At 41.4% G+C, this 21910-nt stretch overlaps 1 protein-coding gene across 1 annotated transcript; it reads left to right on the top strand.

Moving 5' to 3' along the window:
- The first annotated feature begins 407 nt into the window (after nucleotides 1–407).
- LOC117543060 (rho-related GTP-binding protein Rho6-like) lies at nucleotides 408–9045 on the top strand. Its single transcript, XM_034211096.1, has 5 exons — nucleotides 408–692; nucleotides 1716–1803; nucleotides 6086–6195; nucleotides 6419–6553; nucleotides 6691–9045. Exons 1-5 carry the CDS (start codon nucleotides 573–575, stop codon nucleotides 6934–6936), a joined length of 699 nt encoding a protein of 232 aa, XP_034066987.1. The 5' UTR covers nucleotides 408–572; the 3' UTR covers nucleotides 6937–9045.
- Nucleotides 9046–21910: the final 12865 nt, after the last annotated feature.

The raw sequence follows: 21910 nt of genomic DNA, 5'->3' as shown, positions 1-21910 counted from the left end.
GCCTGTAATTTAACACCAGCCTCCTTAAATGAGGGACCTGAACAATACATCACGGTATAAAAATGTAAAGTAGCTTTGTGCTTTTAATTTGAGTAGTTTGAGTATATTTTAATGCTGATACTGCACTTTTACCACAGTAAAATGTTGAATTCAGGGATTTATTTTTAACTGAGTATTTCTACACTGTGGTAAAACTAATATAACTTAAATATCTGAGTACTTCTCTCACGTCCTGATAGTATGACATAAAAGTTGTATGCTGGTTGAGGTGATGCATTGAGGGAACATCAGTATTTCTTACATCCCTGCCATGGCTCTGCAGCACACCATCCACCATTACAACGAGATAGAAGAGAGACCTCGTGCACTGCTCCCTCCCTTGGCTCGCGCACTGCGCTTATTGGTTGGCGCGACAATATAAAGTTCCGCAGTGTTTCCCTCACTGACTGATTTGCTGCCTGAGGAAGAAGAGGAGCAGAGCTGCCTGTAACTGAGAGGATTTACCAAACTTCACCGGTGTTATTATTACCTGTGTGACTTGTTTGAGTCTGCTCGTGTTATTGTTCTGCACCATGAAGGAAAGAAGACTCACGCAGCCGTGTGTCGCGAGGTGTAAGCTCGTGCTGGTCGGGGACGTCCAATGCGGTAAAACAGCGATGTTACAAGTGCTGGCCAAGGACTGCTACCCAGAGGTATGTAGAGACAGCCTTTAGACAGAACAAAGTTATTTTCTGATATTATTTTAAGTCACTGGTGCTTTAGTATTTTTTACAGTGCTAAATAAAAACATTTCATGGTGGGAATGACACTCTTGTTAGGGACTTCAGGTATATGTTTAAACACTGATATTTTAATTATTTTAAAATGATATACCTCTTTATTATTATTGTTCTCTATGCTGCAACAACCATATTTTCCATCTGGTGATTAATGAAGGCTTCTTTTATCTAACCTGTCATATTATATTTGGGACATAGCTCTTATAAAAACTGTCCAAAGTTATTTTATGTATTCATCCTGATATTATTTTTCAATCACACTACTGTACACATCTTTGTCTTAATTTAATGCAAACTTGGATATTTAAAAAATAATTACATTGTTTTTGTATACATCTTTATTGTTAACTTCCTATATTCTGTGACATATTTTCCATTTGGCCATCAATATCGGCTTAATTATCATATCTTACTTTATTTAATCTTATATTATATTCATAAATCCCCCAAGGGGCAACATAACCCATATAGTAGGCTATAATGGGATTAACAGTCATTGTGTAGCAAAGGATATTTGACTGAAGGATATATTTTCATTGGATTAGTATTTTTGACAGTGCTACATTAAAAGCTTTCGTCGTGGTAATGGTAGTACTAAGAGACTTCAGGTCACATGTAAACACTGCTTAGTCTATCAATTTAATTAACAGAAATGTTAATAACTGCTCATTAACCCAAACTATTGTTTTTAGACATTTAAAAAATAATACAAGCTTCACACATGAAGATCTTACCTTTTTTATTGTAAATAAATATACATTTCATAAATGTTTCTGCTGGTCCATCTCAGAAAATGGACAACTAATAACCTTGACAATTGACATCTTTATTTTTTTGGCCTTTTATACTGTAAATAAATAATAATTGTATTATATTTGTATGTGAATTTATGTTAAATAATCCTTAAACCTCTTTCTCTTTATTATCCATTTCTAGACCTACGTCCCCACTGTGTTTGAGAACTACACCTCCTGTCTGGATATTGAAGATCAGCGTGTTGAGCTCAGCCTCTGGGACACATCAGGTGAGCATTACGCCCTGATTGTTCTTCCTGATAACCCTAGTTTAATCAAACTAGCAAAGAACAAGGCCATGTTCCCCTCTCCCCACTATCTTTGATTCACTGTCAAGTCAACATTCTTCCCAATGTTTAGTGTTTGTTGAGCAACACTGAGAACTTTCACTGTATTCATGGGATCATTTGTGAAACTTGTTTATCCTCCTAACATCAACACAGTCAGCATGGAGTCGGGTAACGACTGTAAATGAAGCTCAGTCTCCATCATTGTTTTACATACAATGTGTTTTCTGCTGACCCAGACATCACTATCTGCCAATCCTGTTTTGATGCAGTTAAGCCGCTTTTCACTCGTGTGAAATCTATTGAGATCTTCCTTGGTGGATTGCTGCAGCCAATGAACAACAGGCCTGTTTGAGAAGCTGGGGCCCAAAATCTACAACATTGAATGAAAAAACATACATTAAAATAACATTAAAATACAAATCCCCTTCAATCAAACACATGGTGCCCAAGTTTAAGAAATATAACAAAGCTATTAACACTAATGTAAATCTCTAAGGCTACCAAGTTAACTACAGTTTACTGGATAGATACAGTTTATTTTTTATTTTATTTTATTATTTATAAAAATATATTATTATTAAAAATAATATATTTGTGTATTGGTTTTTCAATTGAATTATACTTAAAGTTCAGGGTAATCAACTATTTTTTTTTTACAATAAATTGATGTTTTCAAAGTAAATGGATCATCGTTTTTAATAATGGTGATATCAATTATTGACCCGAATAATCGAGATTATGATGTTTGCAATAATCGAGCAGCCCTAGCTCTAGTTTGTATTCATGGTAATACAAATGTGTCTAACACTATTCATCTGCTCTTGTTTAACTTATATATAATACTTTTGAGTTTTAAAACCAACTTTCTCAGGCAGAACATGAACTGAACATTGTCCCTTGACCAAAAGAATGATCAGCAACAATCATTCAAGTCTTTTGTTAAGTAAACATGCTAACGTTTTATAATGGGAGGATTTGCTGCTTTGCTCTGCTTTTGTTCCTTTGTGAACTTAAGGACTTGACAAATGATTAACGAGATGTATGGAACAAGGTATTGAAATGACCGTGTGCATTTCTTCCCAATTTCCAAACTATTCATGTTAAAAAGATCACTCCAGTCTGCTATAATCTTAGTTCCAGCCTTAACGCATACAGTTGAGAGAACCATTACTGTCCTACTGATATAAGTACACTTACAGAGAGATTATGTCATCAATAAGAAACCCACTCCAGTATAGATTCATTTCATAACACTTTGCCCAGGCATTGTGCTCCGAGGAAGTGAGGCGCTGCCAGTTGGCCCGCAGAGGGGTTGTTGCACAGGGGAGAGGGGGATGCCTCGTGCGTGTGCGTGTGTGTGTGTGTGTGTGGGTGTGTGTGTGTGTGTGTGTGTGTGAACAGAAGGCACAAGTGAGGGGGACTGAGAGAAAAGATATGCATGACCTCCTCGCTGCCTTATGGTGTGTGCCGCCTAAAAAAAGGTCTTATGTAACTGAAACCAGCTCTGAACTAATGTGGGCTTGTTTGTTTACCTCCCACGGAGTAACAACTTTCTGGACAGTCACCCTTTCCAGAGAAATCATTGCATAAGACCTATTTACTTTTTCAACACGCACAAACACAAATCCAGGCTCTCTTTATGTATTTTCCGTTGTATTCTCTGTCTTTATTATCTTTATCTATTCATTGCTAACAACACAGTCCAAGTACAATCCAAAACACACACATATATTCACTTTACAATCATATAGGAAAGAGACAAGCAGCAAATCCTCATTTCTATGTTTTATAGGATTCTTTATTGGATCACTTTTTGTTGATTACGTTGTCAGTTCAGCTCTTTGCCTGAATTTAAATAGCTTTTAATATATTTGTTTTATGCACCAAACACAAGGTCAAATGGATTGTAAATAGAAACCTAAAAGGGTCAAATAGATCTTATAGAAGCGAAAGGTAGAGCATGTTTTGGCATTTTTGTTTAAAAAGTTACATTATAACTTTTGGGGGTTTTCCTTTCCTGTAGAGTTTAGTTTCATCATTATGTAACACTTGCGCTTCTATTGGCTACCGCTCCATCACGTTGTGCGTGGTGGGCTTAGGGGCGGGACATCGCAAAGAGTCATCTTAGAAAGTCAATGAATGTCCTGCTAATTGACTTGTTTTCTATGTTCAAGGTCTCATTTTCATCAAATATGATCGTTCATATACAAAATATATGTGAGAAGAGATTCAATTCTACGAGTACCAGCACACGCTTTCTCACAGTAAAGAAAACGGCTCAAAGGAACATTTGTCCACTTCACGTTGCATCTTTTATCAAAAGGAACAGTCTTATCTTTTGAGTCTAACTGCTTTCTTTGAGAGTAGAGAGGGCAGTTTCATTGCATCAACTAATGTTTGCTGAACTGAAAGGCTTGTGTGTGTGTGTGTGTGTGTGTGTGTGTGTGTGTGTGTGTGTGTGTGTGTGTGTGTGTGTGTGTGTGTGTGTGTGTGTGTGTGTGTGTGTGGTGTGTGTGTGTGTGTGTGTGTGTGTGTGTGTGTGTGTGTGTGTGTGTGTGTGTGTGTGTGTGTGTGTGTGTGTGTGTGTGTGTGTGTGTGTGTGTGTGTGTGTGTGTGTGTGTGTGTGTGTGTTGGCAGGGGGCTGCTAATGTGTGGGAGGTGGAGTTGTGTCCTCTTTAGATCTCTCTGCCTCCTCTTTCTCAAGCCTTACATCACTCTGGATAGTTATGAGACGGGTGCTTTGATTCCCCTTAAAAGCGAGTTATTGATAGATTGTAGTCGTAGAAGTCGTCCTACTTTGCAGATTGAAGTCAAATGTTCCCACAGACTGAGCAGACCTGAAGGGCTTTTTGAATTAAAGTGCTTTATGTTCTTAAAATATTTTCATGAATGTCTCAGCAGAGATTTGATCAACGCAACATGAGTTACTTAGTTCCGGTAGCTTATCTATTCCTGGTGTAATTATATCCTGCTTTTATTTGCAAGGGAAGCTTCGGTTGCACATCGAGCCCCTGAGGACAGGAGTAGGAAATGAAATCTTAGCGTTGGTGTGTGAGGAGTGATTAGGTGGCAGAGGGAAGACAATAGAGAGCGGACATCCTGTCGGTCTGTTTTTAGAACAAGAGCCTTCCTGAGAGTTAAAGGAAGACTCTACATATTGCTCTGCCGGTGTGTGTGTGTGTGTGTGTGTGTGTGTGTGTGTGTGTGTGTGTGTGTGTGTGTGTGTGTGTGTGTGTGTGTGTGTGTGTGTGTGTGTGTGTGTGTGTGTGTGTGTGTGTGTGTGTGTGTGTGTGTGTGTGTGTGTGTGTGTGTGTGTGTGTGTGTGTGTGTGTGTGTGTGTGTGTGTGTGTGTGTGTGTGTGTGTGTGTGTGTGTGTGTGTGTGTGTGTGTGTGTGTGATATATGAGTCAGCAATCGGGGAAAAGGATATGTTGGAGGTGATTAACACTTAATGATATCATTTTGTACACACGCACGTACACACACACACACACACACACGCACGCACGCACACACGTACACACAATGGTTATGGTCTTAATGAACCGTTGGAGAAGTAGATGAATATCTTGAGTTATACGTGACATTGCTTTCTTATTACAGCACATTTTTCCTTGACATTTTCTTTACTGTTAAACAGCTGGTTCCTGTCTTTGTGCAACACTAAGCTAACCAGCTGTTGGCTGTGGCTTCACATAATTAACTTGTTTGAATACTTTTCAATCTGTCTTGTATTAACAATACCTGAAGGGGACTTCATTTGACAGACATAGATGAACATAGTCTGTATTTTAGAACTGGACTGTGTATGTAAGCCAAAGTCAAATCTTGGAAAGTGTATCCTAAGTATGGTGATCTTTTTGTTCCATGAGACATCTGGTGTTTGCTTTGACTCAAACAAAGGTTTGGTAGATAAAGTTTGGTTTCCAATAATGGAAAGATGTGATTGGTACAGAGTTTGTCTGACCGTGAGTCATTTGACTTCACTGGAAAAACCTGGTCAGTGGGAAGGCGTCAAGCTCAGTCCAAGTGTTTGCTCTTTTATCAGTTTGGCAGGCTGCTATGTTATTCATTGTATTATTTGTACTGTGTGAAAGTGAGGCGGATGATTGTGATAAAACATTATGAAAGTTAATTTTCAAAGTGCTAACTGCCCAGCTCCTAAATCACATGGTAATAAAGTTGTATGTGAGGACATTGGTAAGTGTGTGTTGTCTCTGCAGGTTCTCCATACTACGACAACGTCAGACCGCTCTGCTACAGCGACTCCGATGCAGTGCTCTTATGCTTCGACATCAGCCGACCAGACACAGTAGACAGTGCGCTAAAGAAGGTATTCATCTTATTTATATTATAAACTGTTATAAAGTAAAGGTTTCAAGATAGTAAACATCAATCACATAAACATATATCCCCCCTCAAAAGGACCAAGGACTGCTTGAATGTTGGACACTGTTGGCTCCAGTCTTTATAACTCCTATGTGTGTTTTCCCAAAGTATATTTAAAAAGCTTTCCAGTGACAGTGTTTTGACACCTGTTCCTCTTCTCCTCGCAGTGGAAAGCAGAGATCCAGGACTTCTGTCCGAGCACACGGATCCTCCTAATAGGCTGTAAGACAGACCTGCGCACAGACGTGTGCACACGCATGGAGCTGTCCAATCAGAAACAATCTCCCGTCTCACATGAACAGGTTTGTCCCATGACTTCTGTTTCTTCCTCTCTGCGTCTTATTTAGGATTCTGTCTCGTGTCACGACTGGGTAGTCGTGGCGAAATCCCCCTTTGTGTTACATTTCCAGAGTTTAAAATGTATGTTTTTACATCATAGGGTTCGTCTTTAGCTAAGCAGCTTGGAGCAGAGACGTACCTGGAGTGCTCCGCCTTCACATCGGAGAAGAGCATCCACAGTGTTTTCCGTACAGCGGCTCTGGCCTGCATGAACAAACTGCAGCCGGCCAACAAACCCAGCCCCATCCGCCGCCTCTCCAAGAGACTCCTCCACCTGCCCAGCAAGGCAGAGCTGATCTCCTCCACCTTCAGCAAGGACAAGTCCAAGAGCTGCTGCATCATGTGAAACCTGCTGAGATCATACTGGGGGAGAAAAGACAGAAAAGGTGGTGTGCAGGGAAAAGAGAGCAATGATTTCTACACAGCAGCTCTCCCGTCAACCACTCCAAAAAAAGTTTGCTCCACTCTCTCTGTTCAACTCCGACACTGGACTCTGATCATGACATATCACCAGCTCACAGTGCAGGGAGGGTTACAAATGTTTGATATTGAAAATAATTCTGATCTATTAAATGCACCTGATCAAAGGGAGCATAGCAGCCACTTCATGACCTCTCAGATTCCTCTCCTGAGAGCTTAAATTAGATCAGTGCCTCCTCTTTCCAAAGTGCTTGAAAGCACTGCATTTTATTGCATTACTCTGATGAGAGCCATTTTAAATTCTGGTAGCGGTGCCCTTTTCCATCCATTTAATTTTCTGAATGTCTTTTAAGGTCAGGATGTTAGCTGGTTGAAGAGATCACACGTTAAATCTGACAGTGACAGAAGGTGGTATCTACAGAAATGCGGCTCTGGGATTTGAAAACGGGAAATATTCCCTCACTGGTTGACCCCTCAGTATTTCTTTTGGAAATGAAAGCTGACAGTGAAGGTGAAAGGGGGAGAGAAGGGAGGGATTTGGCAAAGCAGAGTGTTCATCAGTAAAGGCAGTCAGAGGACGAACTGAGAGCACGTCTGAAGGAGCGCAGTGTGACTCGGCACTCGCATGAGTCGAGGGGTGGACATGATGTGACAGAACAGAAACAAATCATGGGCCATGTAAAGAGCATGCTTTCTCAGTCAATATACACGTGGCTCATTTTGTCCATTTAAGTGCTGCTTAACCAGCTTTTGTTCCAGCAAAAAGTGTTTACTGGACTTTAAAAGGTGAAGCATAAAAGATTTCTGTTTTACACATGCCAAACTGTTTTTGTACCAAAACGAGTATTAGACATCTTGTTTTTGTAATCCTTTGCCTCCTAGATTATTTAGAAAATGTCCTCAACAGCTTTGAACAGCTAAATGTTCATCCAAGATTTCCTCGTCATAAATAAATCATTAGGATTATTCTATTAAAAACGGATTATTAAAGTAAAAGCTTTGAGATTAACTTCAATGTAGTGTTTACTGATAATTATGTGAAATAAAACAAGTTTGACAATATCCCAAGCTTGTGCCACAGACCCTATTTCAGGCATCTAACCAAAATCCAATTGACTTTGAGATGAAGGAACTGGAAGTGCAACAATGCTAATTTAATCCTGTGCTATCTGCATCAACAATAAATGTCCCGAGATGACATGGAGAAGGTTAACTTGAATCACACAAACAGGCTGGTCCTGGTTTCTTCCCTTCCTTTTTTATGCTATCAATTTTTTTTTATTTCTAACTTCCCCTAAAAAGTATTCCTGACATTTTCCATGTTGACATTTTTTTCTTCTGGATGTTTCTTCTTGCTTCTGGCTGTCTTTGTTTTGTTTTTGTGTAGCTTGTTGATGTTGTATTTACTGGAGTCTCCTGGCATTAGCGGGCTGTTGACAGCTCGGCTAATGGAGGGCCTGATGATTTGTTGGTCCTTTCTCTTTATACATCCATGGTCCGCACCGAGGAACCCCCAACACTGGAGCTTTACGTGTTGCCTGGCAACAGTGTGAGCAAGGGGCAGGCGTTTTTCACGCTGAGACACGGAGAGGGAGGGATGCTCTCCCACAGGGCGCCTCACCTTTTTATTTGTAGCATTAGACGGAAGCCACTGCAAAGGAGGCGGGTGGACATTTCACAGAGTGGGAGGCCTGCTCCAGATCTCCACGTGGTTTTCAAGACCCCATGCTGGTGCATTGTGGGAAACATGTAGTCTGAAACATGTCTCTGTAGCTTCAGTTGGTATCGAATATAAAGTCGTAATTTCAGTGTTTCTCTCTTGCTAATGTTCTGAAGGAAAAACTTGTTTTGTTGTACATGTCCTTCCTAATAAAACTGTTTATTATGAATCCCTAAAATGAATGTTACTGGAGCAAAACAACGTGTGTGTCAAGTTGCCTTTTATGGCTTTAAATTATTGGCTGAATTCTGTATTACTATTTGTTATTGTCATACTTCTTTAAATCTTTATTTAAATAAATATGTCCAAAGTTCATTTACCAGTCAGTGTTTGTTTATTTCTGCTTTAAACCCATTAGTAAGACATAAGAACGTTGATGGATGTACTGGTCACTGTTTTTGATTAAATACACACTTATTATTAGTAGTGTTGCACCTTTTAGATTTTAAGAAATATTCTCAGACAGGGGGCAGGAGCTCCAACAAGCCGTTTAAGACAGAGTGAATACACATACTATACAGAGATGCTGTATGAGAAACCAATGTGAGTTTGGAAAATTGCACAATATAAATCTATTCTAGTAGACCTCAACAATGGCATTATGATCAGTAGAAATGGCCATGACATGGGACCTTTAACTTACATGTCAGTGTTTATTGCTGCATTAAATCCATTAGAAATGTTTTCTATATTCAGAAATATACATTATGGGGAAATAGTTATTTTCACTTCATGCAAGATATCAAACATTTGAAAGGGCAGCTTTGTCTGTACCCTTTCTGTCCGTCTGTCCGTCATTTCTTTATTGCCCTAACGAAATGTTCCAAGCAGCTCTTTTCATGCAGATGAAGTAAAGGACCTGTAGCAAATAAGAACTTGAGATTATTAAAGTAACCTTAACAAATTCAAGGCTTCATGAGTGAGACTGATAGCTTGGCAGCACATTGTCTATTTTGTCTTAATAAAGAATGATAACATAAACATATTTCTCAGGTCAGGGTCACAGTAGATCACTTCACCCTAATAATGCAGATAACATATATGTTTTGTTCCCAGATAACGTAGCAAGAATGTCTGCATATTTGTTTTAAGATGAAATGCAGTCGGGAGACATCAAAGTGAACTTTTTTGTTCAGTCCCTGTGGTCCGTGTGGCCTACAATTAGATGATGACGGCAGCAACACACAGTGTGGTGCCAAAACAAGCCCGTGGATGTTATACCACTGAAGCATGAACGCAGCCTTAAGGGATCCACCCTCCCCCCAACACACACACACACACACGCACACACACACACACACACACACACACACACACACACACACACACACACACACACACACACACACACACACACACACACACACACACACACACACACACACACACACACACACACACACACACACACACACACACACACACACACACACACACACCACACCACTGCCAAATGTATGCAATATGTGACATACATGATTAGTTTTGAAAACTTGCCACTTTGTATTATTCTGTTTGGAAAAAAGAGAATGACTTGTTGTTGAATTACTAAATAGTCGTAAATAATTCATTAAGTTTGTGGGAAAAGTCTAATAACTTACTAAATGGTGTTGTCTGAGCTTAAGCATCTCCCAATATGGGTTATGTATGAAACATTCAGCTGGCAGAAGTCACTTAAATTAACTCAACAAATATATATTTAAAGATTCAGAGCTAAAAGTTAAAGAAAGTCGAAGTAATTTGAGTGCTATACTTGGAAACAAGCCATCTAAACTTGGATTTTCGATTGCCATTTTGCATCCAATGGAACACTGGTTTATTGGCAAGTTTTAAGGATACCTTTCATCTAAGTGCTTTTATTTTTAAACAGATAATTGGCTTGGATTTGCAGTTTCCATGCGGACAGTAGCCATGTTGCAGGATGTTGTTTTGCCACTCAGTCCAACAGAGATGGGTGTGTTTTTAGTAGGAAAGTGAGATCAGTGCATACCACAGAATAACCCAAACACAAAAGCAAGGTTGGTGTTTGTTAACAGAACATGTGGAACATAGAAATGCTACTGTTTGTGTGGTGTAACGCATAACTTTGTAATGCTAATTTGAACAAAGTATACCAACAAGAATGTGAGTTTTTCCTCTTCTCTCCAGAGCAGTTACATTTTCTCTTTCCCTTTATTGTGTCACCAGCCATTCTCCATGATCTCCATCACTGTATTTGTTTAGTCTTTCCCCCGACTGATATCGGCTCTTATCGGGGTCTCCGTGGCTGCGTCCTGCTGTCACCCCGATGATAGGACATGGATGAAGTAGCTGAATGTTTGCCATTCCTGAACAGTGCCTGATGACCTCCATATCAATTTCCTTTGTACAATATTAGAACAATTAATTGTGAGACTATAATCTGCATCTCAGATTTATTCCATCTCTTGTCTGCTCCAACTTAGATTTTCTGGAAATGTACCAGAGGTTTAATCGTCTTTTGGATAAATGCGGCTGCCAGCCTGTCTGTCTACAACGCTCCTCTCTGTTATCTTGTTCTCCAGTTTCTATCACGCAGAATACATACACACAATTATCAAAAGTAGTCCTATGTACATGACATTTCGCAGTAAATCTGATTAATGTCGTATTGAGCCTGTCATTCACAGCATGTTGCTCCAAGGGGTGATTTTAGAGCACGATTATAGCATTGCTATGGCTCTTTGGTCAAAAAAACGCACCATTGTGTTCAAAGCTACACTGTTACATTTTATTATATTACTGGTTTGGAGTAACTTTACTGGACTGATGTTTTACAGTATCACTGCTCTGCTGCAATCATATTCTTAGCTACTGGCTATATTTCCATATTTGCGAGAAAGACAGTAAATGTGTGAAACGTGCTCTTTTATTACTTACACTAATATTGTTTTTATGTTGGTGATTACATGTTAAAGGATTGTGTATTTGTTTGGGTGTACTGTATATTTGCTCTTTTATTTTAAAGTGTTCATAAAGAAAATACAAAATCGAAAAGAAACAGGCGACTGCACTGCTGATTTATTGATAGAATTGCCTCCATGTCCAGGTGCATTTCTAGAAAACTACCCATGCTTGAAAATAGATTTGTACAGGCCAACAAAGACATATGTATGACACTGACATAGTTGATGTAAAGTAATGAACAGGTCAGCAGCAAGTGATCTGTGCAGGGTTGACATTTGTCCCTTCCTCCCCTGATGGATATAGGTGCCTGCAGATGAGACGGTGAGACGGCTGAAGATCAGGATCAGGAGGGAGGAAGATTTAGGGAAGAGCGCTGCCATCTGAAACCCTCTCAGGGAGTCAGAGAAAATGGTTGCAGTGCAGCGTGGCTCATTACCACATAAGCACATCATCTATCAGACATGGCAGCACAGACAGACACACACACACACACACACACACACACACACACACACATGATGCAAGCTCACACACACTTGCACAATCCACCTATCAGACATCTCCAGCAGCACCGCAGCGGCAGGGAAAGGAAGCAAAGGGCTGAGGAGAGGATGGGGGTTTGCAGAGCTACGCTGCCTGGTTACTGATGAGCTATCTGCAGACTGACATATAGGTTACATTCCCTTATATGCCCGAGCACACAGAACACACAGAACACACAGAACACACACACACACACACACACACACACGCACGCACGCACGCACGCACGCACGCACGCACGCACGCACGCACGCACGCACGCACGCACTCACACACACACACACACACACACACACACACACACACACACACACACACACACACACACACACATCTAGTGTAGGGATCTCTGCCACAGCTGCTCTGACAGTGTCATAACTCCTGTCTCTGGATAGAAAACGGGGTTGTATGTCAAAGGCTCAGCTGGGTGAGTGTGAGAATGCCCGAGCATTCTTCAGTGTCCTATATGAGCATCTGCCGCTCTGTACAGCAGGCGTTTCCCCACATAGTGTTTCTGTATAATTTCTCAACCTACTGTATAATGTGTGTACTTAAAGGAATTGTTTGAATAATATGTGAATTATGTGTATTTGGCTTCTTGCAGAGAATTAGAAGAGGAGATTGATACCACTCTCACGTTTGTACGGTTTATTTAAAGCTACAGCCAGCAGTTGGTTGGCTTTGAATAAAGATTGGAAAACCAAGAAAAAAAAATAGCAAGGTTCTGTCGAAAGGACATACAATAAATACCAGCACCTTTAAAGCTCACAAATAAACAACTTATATGTTGTTTTTTTATTCAATAGAAGAGGTGAAATATAAAAGACAAGTTGTGGTTTAACAGGGAGTTATGTGCCGTTCTATTTCTCGGCTTACTGAGCTTCAGAGGTGCTGGTCGGTGGATTTTATGATGACATTTTTGTATGTATTCACATATTAATGCATTCTTACAGGTCTCATCTTTAGGCAAGGAGTGCTAGCCTTTGTTACATCTCTCTATATGTGTCAGCTGATGACACTTAGCTTTTTGGAGTATTTTTGATGCATTGATGCAAACGACTACCCAATATCAAATGCAATGTTTCTATCCTATGTTTAACAATACGTTTAAATGGTTACATGGAGATAGTGTCTGTGCAGCCTAGCTTTTTGCTTTTGATGAAATTGATTTTCAGGTGAATCTGCACGTCTTACAATATGTAAACGTAATAGGGCAGTCCAACTCATGATTGAGCACACATGTGTCATCACCTTGTTTCAGGAACTGTTTTGTCCCTCGATACCCTGAAGAAGATTGTCATATTTGTGCTTCATGTGGCTTCAAGTGGGCAACTGTTTTGAGGTGTTTTTACCCCTTTGACAAGCATGCTGTTTCCCTCCTTTTTCCAATATTTGTGCTAAGTGAACCAGCTGCTGAAGCTTTAGATACAAGAGTGGTATTGATCTCCTTAGCTTACTCTTTATAAAACAATTAAACATATTTCTCAATATTTCAAACCTCAACCTTTAGATGACAAGCTGTCTTGGAATATTCACATACTATTTTTTTGCATGTGTCTGAATTTTGCATCTGTCTTCTTTGTTCATACAAAGAGATACAGCATCGAGAACAGCCATACAAATAACAAAAATCCCAGCTGCATGTATCTGATTGTCCCGGACTTACTGAAGTTCCTTTCAATCAACCTGTCCCTCTCGGTCTGATTGCTCATATCAACGCTGTTATGATGGGGTTGGTTCAGGCAGCAGTCTGTGAGCTCTGGGCGACTCACTGAGGCTCACAGACATCAGCAGACAGCAGACGCCACAGCCTTTCTGTAGCCCTGAGCCCCGAGGACCGACTTACATTAATATTAACCATGTTAAGCTGTATTAACATTTGCATATGCATAATGTCCTGAAAATCAAAAACAAAATTAAATAAGTATAGGGGTTCATGTGTTTAAAAAAAAAAATTAAATCTATTTATCACTGCTGTACACACAACCAGCAATTGTACGAATGCAGTCTTATTATCTGTCATGTGTGTGTCTGTGAGTACTGTATTTGCAGCTAAGGGCATCCATGCGTGACCATGAACATGTGTATTGGTGTATGAATGTGTGTCAGTGTGTGCTGTGTATACTAAGCAGTTTATCTCGTCTGCTCTGCATATTTTCCTGTTCCCCAAGTGCAGCGAGGTGAGCCGGGTTCAACACACACTGCAGGAAGACCCCTTCTGTCCCTGCTTAAGGTAAATAGACTCCCTTGGTACATCTAACTCTCCTCCCTCCCCCCTTACCGCCATATTATGACACACCCCAGACACTTATTTACCCACACATGTTCACCTTCACTAGATCTACCCCCCCTCTTCATGCTCACGTGCCCCGTGTGGCACACCCTGAGGGCATGTCAGAAGTCAGCGCTCTGCAAGCGGTTTAATTAGGCAACCCCGCCTGGCATTGGGGGAAATCGGGGGGAAGGGAGGAAAAAGCATGGGCACATGAGGTGCTTGGGATGGGGGTCGACTGTAGGAGTTGGAGGAAGAGGGTTATAGTTGGAGATGTGATGTGCACATCTGGATAACAGCTAAACACAGTCATATGTGTGCCATCCAATCATAAGACAAAGAAAAATTGAAAACATTTTGGTACAATATTCAACCTTAAACAACAGGATGTGTCAGTCCTCCATTATTGATCTATAAAGACTTACTTGAACTGTTATCAATAGTCAGCTGTTAGTGATCAGAATTAGGTAATCACTATCATTACACAACGCAGCAGATTCCTGAACCAAGAATCGTTAACTGACTGTGATACAAAACATGTAGAGTCATACAATGTAAAGGTATGTTGATGGTGAAACTGCATTAAAAAGTTTGCATTGCATCTTTAATTTCTTCCCTTGTAAATTGTTGTTTTTACTTTCACTTAAATTACACTTATAATCTGCTGTCTTCTTATTATCTCATTTCATTTTCTATGTTAAACTGCATTTTTGTGGAGCTCGTTCAGCTACATCGATTGTATAAAAAGGCTCAACACATAAAGTTATTGTTACTATTATAGGATATTTAAACCGTTAAATGTCTTCTCAAGAACATTAAACATGCATAAATTAATTTGAAGATGAATATCAAAGCAGTTGAATGGATTTCTGTGCTGAAAAATCTTCAATCGAATAAGCCTGCATGAGTTGGGCCAATGATGAGATGATGAGTTATGCTTATAAGTATACTGGTTAGATTAAATAATTCTCCCTCTATGCATAGCTATAGCTAGAGGCAACAGTAGACATATTGTATAAGACAAGCTCCTCATGGCAAACGTAGAGTAGTCATGGCAACGGTGAAGCACATGTTTTTTCAAGACAGTATTTGTGCATGTGTAAGTGATTTATGTCTGCCAAAAGTCATGCACGTTGAATAATATAATGATATTTTGGAGTGCAATTTCTCTTTAAAAGAAATAAACATGATTAGTCAGTGAACAAGTGTCATGTTTCATCCTATCATCTACATCTGATTCTGTTTAGAAAAATCTCTCCATCGCTGCCAATCTGCACAGGGCTCAACGCTAACTTTTAAAAGTGGTTGCCAGGCTGGCAACCAGGCATCAGCTTTTGGTTGCCAAAACTAAAAATACGGTTCCCATTTTTAGACACCTTATATTTTAAATAATTAAGATACTATACAGTTATACATCAACTTAATAATGAACATGTGACACAAAAGAATGTTCAAATGCTTTACAATAAGTAATTAACACAATTATTTGAAACCTAAGTGGTAGTAAACTTGTCCACCCTCAATGGCTGGTATACAAAATACCAGTAGTGCAGCTGTTGTCATGTTCTTCACAGATCCCCCAAAAATGAATTGAGCAAGTCACTAGTTTCGTCATCCGTTGTCTCCCTTTCAAATTTGGGTTTTCCTGACCTTTGTGCTGACCCCCACCATAGAGCCGTGGGCCCTTCAGCATTGAAGTCTTGATTGGCCAGACTAATACATTTCTAATGTTAAATAAATTAAAATCATTCACAGTTAAGAATTAGGCTTTATATTAATTATTAATGCTGTAAATTACCTTTAATATGTCTAACTATATTTAAAATGTGTTGAATCACTTTGAACATTCGTTTGAGATGTTGACGGGTTGGCCAAACTTTTTACCCCACAGTCAAACAACTTAATTTGCTTCGCCATTTTTTGTAAAACAAACACACGGCGCACCACACACGCTAGTAAACGTGCATCGCTTTCTGGCTCTGTAATCACACCAATGCACGTGCAACTTAAGTATCAGGTTCCGACTGGTCACAACAATAATTCAATATCACTCTTAATACAACAAATATTTAACATTTATCTATTTTGGGGAGCACATTTAGCTGTTTGCTGTCCTTGTTTCCTTATGTTAAAAACTGGTTGCCACTGATGGCAACCAAAGGCCAAGAAGTGGTTGACATTTTTTCTGAATGGTTGCCAATGGCAACCTGGCAACCGTTACTGTCGAGCCCTGCTGCACCTGAACACATGTTGTCTGCAGAGCTCACCCATCTACTCATCAGGTGACTTACTGTAAAGGGGCGCTATTATGCAAGTTTTCCGTTTCCTGTGTATAGGTTTTTATGCATGCAAAGGATCCAATCCCAAAGTTCCCTTCAGATGGAGTTTTTATATACTCTTTCAGATGGAGTTTTTATATACTCTTTTTATGACTGATATTGTAACTTGAATTATCAACCAAAGCACATGTGTAACAAATAACTTTAATCATGGCTGCATGACATTTAGGTATTCGAGTTTCAGGGCCATGGTATTCTGCATGTTATGCTTGTTCACTGAAAGGCTTACTTTGTACAAAATACAAAATAACTATTGTTGAAAGGTGGGGTAGATAATTTTGGAGAAATCTGCCACTTCCTTACAGAGCCCCTCCTCCAACACACACGAAGGCGCACATGACCAATGAGGGCACAAGATAAGTTTGTGCACAGATGGAAGGCTGACAGGCAGGTAGGCCATCCTGTTATTTTAGCCGGGTCGGCTCAAATGATTGGTCGTGCTTTTTACAGTACTACGGTTTCCACAGATTAATTTTGTTATGGATTTTTTTGTCAAAGCATTTAAGATATTCATTGCTATCGGGATGTTAAGAGCATTCCATGGAATATAACAAAAAGTGTATCTCGAGCCGGTTTCTCAAACTTACCTCCCACCTTAAGTGATCATTAGTTACACCATTGATGAGGAATTTCCCTAAAATATATTGCTTGCATTGAGGAACACAATAGCTCTTTGCACATTAGTATTTATACTAGGCAGAGGGAATCCATTATTTATTTTATGTGCAGCCTTCACCCTCACTCTTTTATCCAAACTTGTTAATCAGGGAAAACAGGAAAGAACCACGGCTCAGCATACAAACTACAAATCTGAATTTTACAGTACTAGTCTATTGTTTCCTTCCCCCTTGTGCCTTCTCCCTTTGTGTTTTATTTGTATCTTTCATACCATCAACTTTGATCTGTTCTACTGAAACAGTTTCACCTTCAGAAGGGCTTCATAAATCTCTCTTGATCTCCCTGTGGATGAAAACGTCTGGTCCAGAATATAAATCAGCATCGGGCCAATCCGGACTGCAGTCAGGCATAGCAGCATCTTCAAAATGTATTTTATCTTTCTGCAGAAACATGTGCACACATATACACACCCATGATATACACACCCATGATATACACACCCATGGGTGTCACTTTGTTAGAAAAATGGTGGGGACAATTTTCCAGATTTCACATCAGCATAGCAGAAGACAAAATATGTCCCTCCCCTGAGTGTTGAACGTCGAGTACCATTAAAAACCAATGCATAGAACTCTAGACCACCAATGTGTTTATAAAACATTGAACACCCAGGGAATTTGTACCTTTACACACATAACGAGTAAACAGGTATGGAGGACAGAACATGACAGGAGTAAGAAATAAGTGAATGCATAAATACAGGAATAAATACAGGAATAAATACAAGAATACAAAAATACAAGAATAAATAAACGTGAAAAAAACTGAAATAAATATGTGTGGAAATAAATACATCAACACATTAACACAAGAAACAATAAATAAATATGTAAATAAATAAATGAATGTATAAATAAAAAACTAAAAGTTGAGAACAAAACACAACACACATTATTATATATTTTAAATGTATTTCTACATTTATATTCCCTTACATTTATACATTTCTGTGTCTGTGCCTGTTTCACACAATGTTGTTTTGCTTGGTAGACTTGTATTCTGTGGATGTACGACAACATTTATATCAAATGCACTTGCAATTGCTCTGAAAGTGCACGTGTCTTTAACAATATCTTCCAGTTTTTATTTTATTTCACTTCCTCTGACCAGTCCCACTTTTATTTGGAACTTTGCGTCAAGTTGTACACAGTGAAGGAGAAACACAGTGACTCTTCTCTCTTCAATCATTATTTTAACAAATTACAGCACTGGAAACTTCAGGGCAGGCGTATTCATGTTTTGTATAAACTGTAAAGCCCCCTGAGATAAAAGCACAATTTGTGATATTGGGCTAAATAAATAGACTCTGATTGGCGGTTCGAATCCAGAGCCTGCTAGAACATTTCAGGCTGTATCCATCCATCCATCCATCTTCTCCCGCTTATCCATGGACGGGTCGCGGGGGTAGCAGTTCCAGCAGAGAGCCCCAAACTTTCTTTTCCCTGGCGACATCAACCAGCTCTGACTGGGGGATCCCAAGGCGCTCCCAGGCCAGCGAAGAGATATAATCCCTCCACCTGGTCCTAGGTCTACCCCTTGGTCTCTTCCCAGCTGGACGTGCCTGGAACACCTCCCTAGGGAGGCGCCCAGGTGGCATCCTAACTAGGTGCCCGAACCACCTCAACTGGCTCCTTTCGACGCGAAGGAGGAGCGGCTCAACTCCGAGTCCCTCCCTGATGACCGAACTTCTCACCTTATCCCTAAGGGAGACACCAGCCACCCTGCGGAGAAAACCCATCTCGGCCGCTTGTATCCGCGATCTCGTTCTTTCGGTCATGACCCATCCTTCATGACCATAGGTGAGGGTAGGAACGAAAATGGCCCGGAAGACCGAGAGCTTTGCCTTCTGGCTCAGCTCCCTTTTCGTCACAACGGTGCGGTAAAGCGACTGCAGTACCGCTCCCGCTGCTCCGATTCTCCGGCCCATCTCACGCTCCATTGTTCCCTCACTCGAGAACAAGACCCCGAGATACTTGAACTCCTTCACTTGGGGTAAGGACTCATTCCCTACTTGGAGTGGACAGTCCATCGGTTTCCTGCTGAGAACCATGGCCTCAGATTTGGAGGTGCTGATCCTCATCCCAGCCGCTTCACACTCGGTTGCGAACCGATCCAGTGAGTGCTGAAGGTCGCAGACCGATGAAGCCATTAGAACCACATCATCTGCAAAAAGCAGTGGTGCAATCCTTAGTCCACCGAACTGCAGACCCCCTCCCCCATGACTACGCCTCGAAATCCGATCCATGTATATTACAAACAGGATTGGTGACAAAGCGCAGCCCTGGCGGAGGCCAACCCTCACCGGAAATGGGTCCGACTTACTGCCGAGGACCCGGACACAGCTCTCGCTTTGGGAGTACAGAGATTGGATGGCCCTGAGTAGAGACCCCCTCACCCCATACTCCGGCAGCACCTCCCACAGTAACTCCCTGGGAACTCGGTCATACGCCTTCTCCAAGTCTACAAAACACATGTAGACCGGATAAGCGTACTCCCAGGCCCCCTCCAGGATCCTTGCGAGAGTAAAAAGCTGATCCGTCGTTCCACGACCAGGACGGAATCCGCATTGTTCCTCCTCAATCTGAGGTTCGACAATCGGCCTGACCCTCCTTTCGAGTACCTTAGAGTAAACTTTCCCGGGGAGGCTGAGTAGTGTGATGCCTCTGTAATTGGCACACACCCTCTGATCCCCCTTTTTAAAAAGGGGAACCACCACCCCGGTCTGCCACTCCTTCGGTACTGTTTCCGACTTCCACGCAACGTTGATGAGACGTGTCAACCATGACAGTCCCTCAACACCCAGAGCCTTCAGCATTTCCGGGCGGATCTCATCCACCCCCGGGGCTTTGCCACTGTGGAGTTGTTTGACGACCTCAGTGACCTCCCCCCGGGAGATTGGTGTTGATCCCCCGTCATACTCCAGCTCTGCCTCTAACATAGAGGGCGGAGTTGTCGGGTTCAGGAGTTCCTCAAAGTGTTCCTTCCAACGCCCTAACACTCCATCAGTTGAAGTCAACAACGTCCCATCCTTACTGTACACAGCTTGGATGGTTCCCTGCTTCCCCCTCCTGAGGTGTCGGACAGTTTTCCAGAACAACTTTGGTGCCGCCCGAAAGTCCTTCTCCATGTCTTCTCCGAACTTCTCCCACACCCGCTGCTTTGCCTCGGCCACGGATGAGGCTGCTGCCCTTCGGGCCTGTCGGTACCTTGCCACTGCCTCGGGAGTCCCCCGGGATAAAAAATCCCTGAAGGCCTCCTTCTTCAGTCGGACGGCTTCCCTGACCACCGGTGTCCACCAGGAGGTTCGAGGGTTACCGCCCCTTGAGGCACCTAGGACCTTGAGACCACAGCTCCCCGCCGCGGCTTCGGCAATAGAGGCTTTGAACACCGACCACTCTGGTTCAATGTCCCCAACCTCCACAGGAATGCCCGAAAAGCTCCGCCGGAGGTGTGAGTTGAAGGCCTCCTGAACTTGGGCCTCCTCCAGACGTTCCCAGTTCACCCGAACTACACGTTTGGGCTTACCAGGTCTATCCAGAGGCTTCCCCCGCCACTCGACCCAACTCACCACCAGATGGTGATCAGTTGACAACTCCGCCCCTCTCTTTACCCGAGTGTCTAAAACATACGGCCTCAGGTCCGATGATACGATAACGAAATCGATCATGGACCTTCTGCCTAGGGTGCTCTGGTACCACGTACACTTATGAGCATCCTTATGTTCGAACATGGTGTTTGTTATGGCCAATCCATGACTAGCACAGAAGTCCAGTAACAAACCACCACTCCGGTTCAGATCAGGGGGGCCGTTCCTCCCAATCACGCCCCTCCAAGTGTCTCCATCATTGCCCACATGTGCGTTGAAGTCTCCCAGCAAGATTAAAGAGTCCCCTTCAGGAGCCCCATACAGGACTCTTTCCAGGGTCTCCAAGAAGGCCGTATACTCTGAACTGCTGTTGGGTGCATAAGGCAAGGCAAGGCAAGGCAAGTTTATTTATATAGCACTTTTCAACACAAGGCAATTCAAAGTGCTTTACAAAAAATGAAAGAGATTAAGAAAATGGCAGTCATTAAAAAGAAAAGCTAATAAAATAAACATTAAAAGAAAAAATACATGGATACAAGTTACAGTGCTGTCAATTAAACATTAAAAGAAAAAAGTACATGGATAAAAGTTACAGTGCAGTCTAAGATATGAATAGTTCAATTAAAAGCAGCGACAAAAAGAAAAGTCTTCAGCCTGGATTTAAAAGTAGTCAGAGTTGCAGCGGACCTGCAGGTTTCTGGGAGTTTGTTCCAGATATTTGGAGCATAATAACTGAACGCTGCTTTACCATGTTTAGTTCTGACTCTGGGGACAGAAAGCTGACCAGTCCCTGAAGACCTGAGAGATCTGGATGTGTGTAAGCACACACAACAGTCA

This window comes from Gymnodraco acuticeps, unplaced genomic scaffold (genome assembly GCF_902827175.1).
Source record: "Gymnodraco acuticeps unplaced genomic scaffold, fGymAcu1.1, whole genome shotgun sequence".
Taxonomy (NCBI): Eukaryota; Metazoa; Chordata; class Actinopteri; order Perciformes; family Bathydraconidae; genus Gymnodraco; species Gymnodraco acuticeps.
This window is presented reverse-complemented; position numbering and strand designations above follow the sequence as displayed.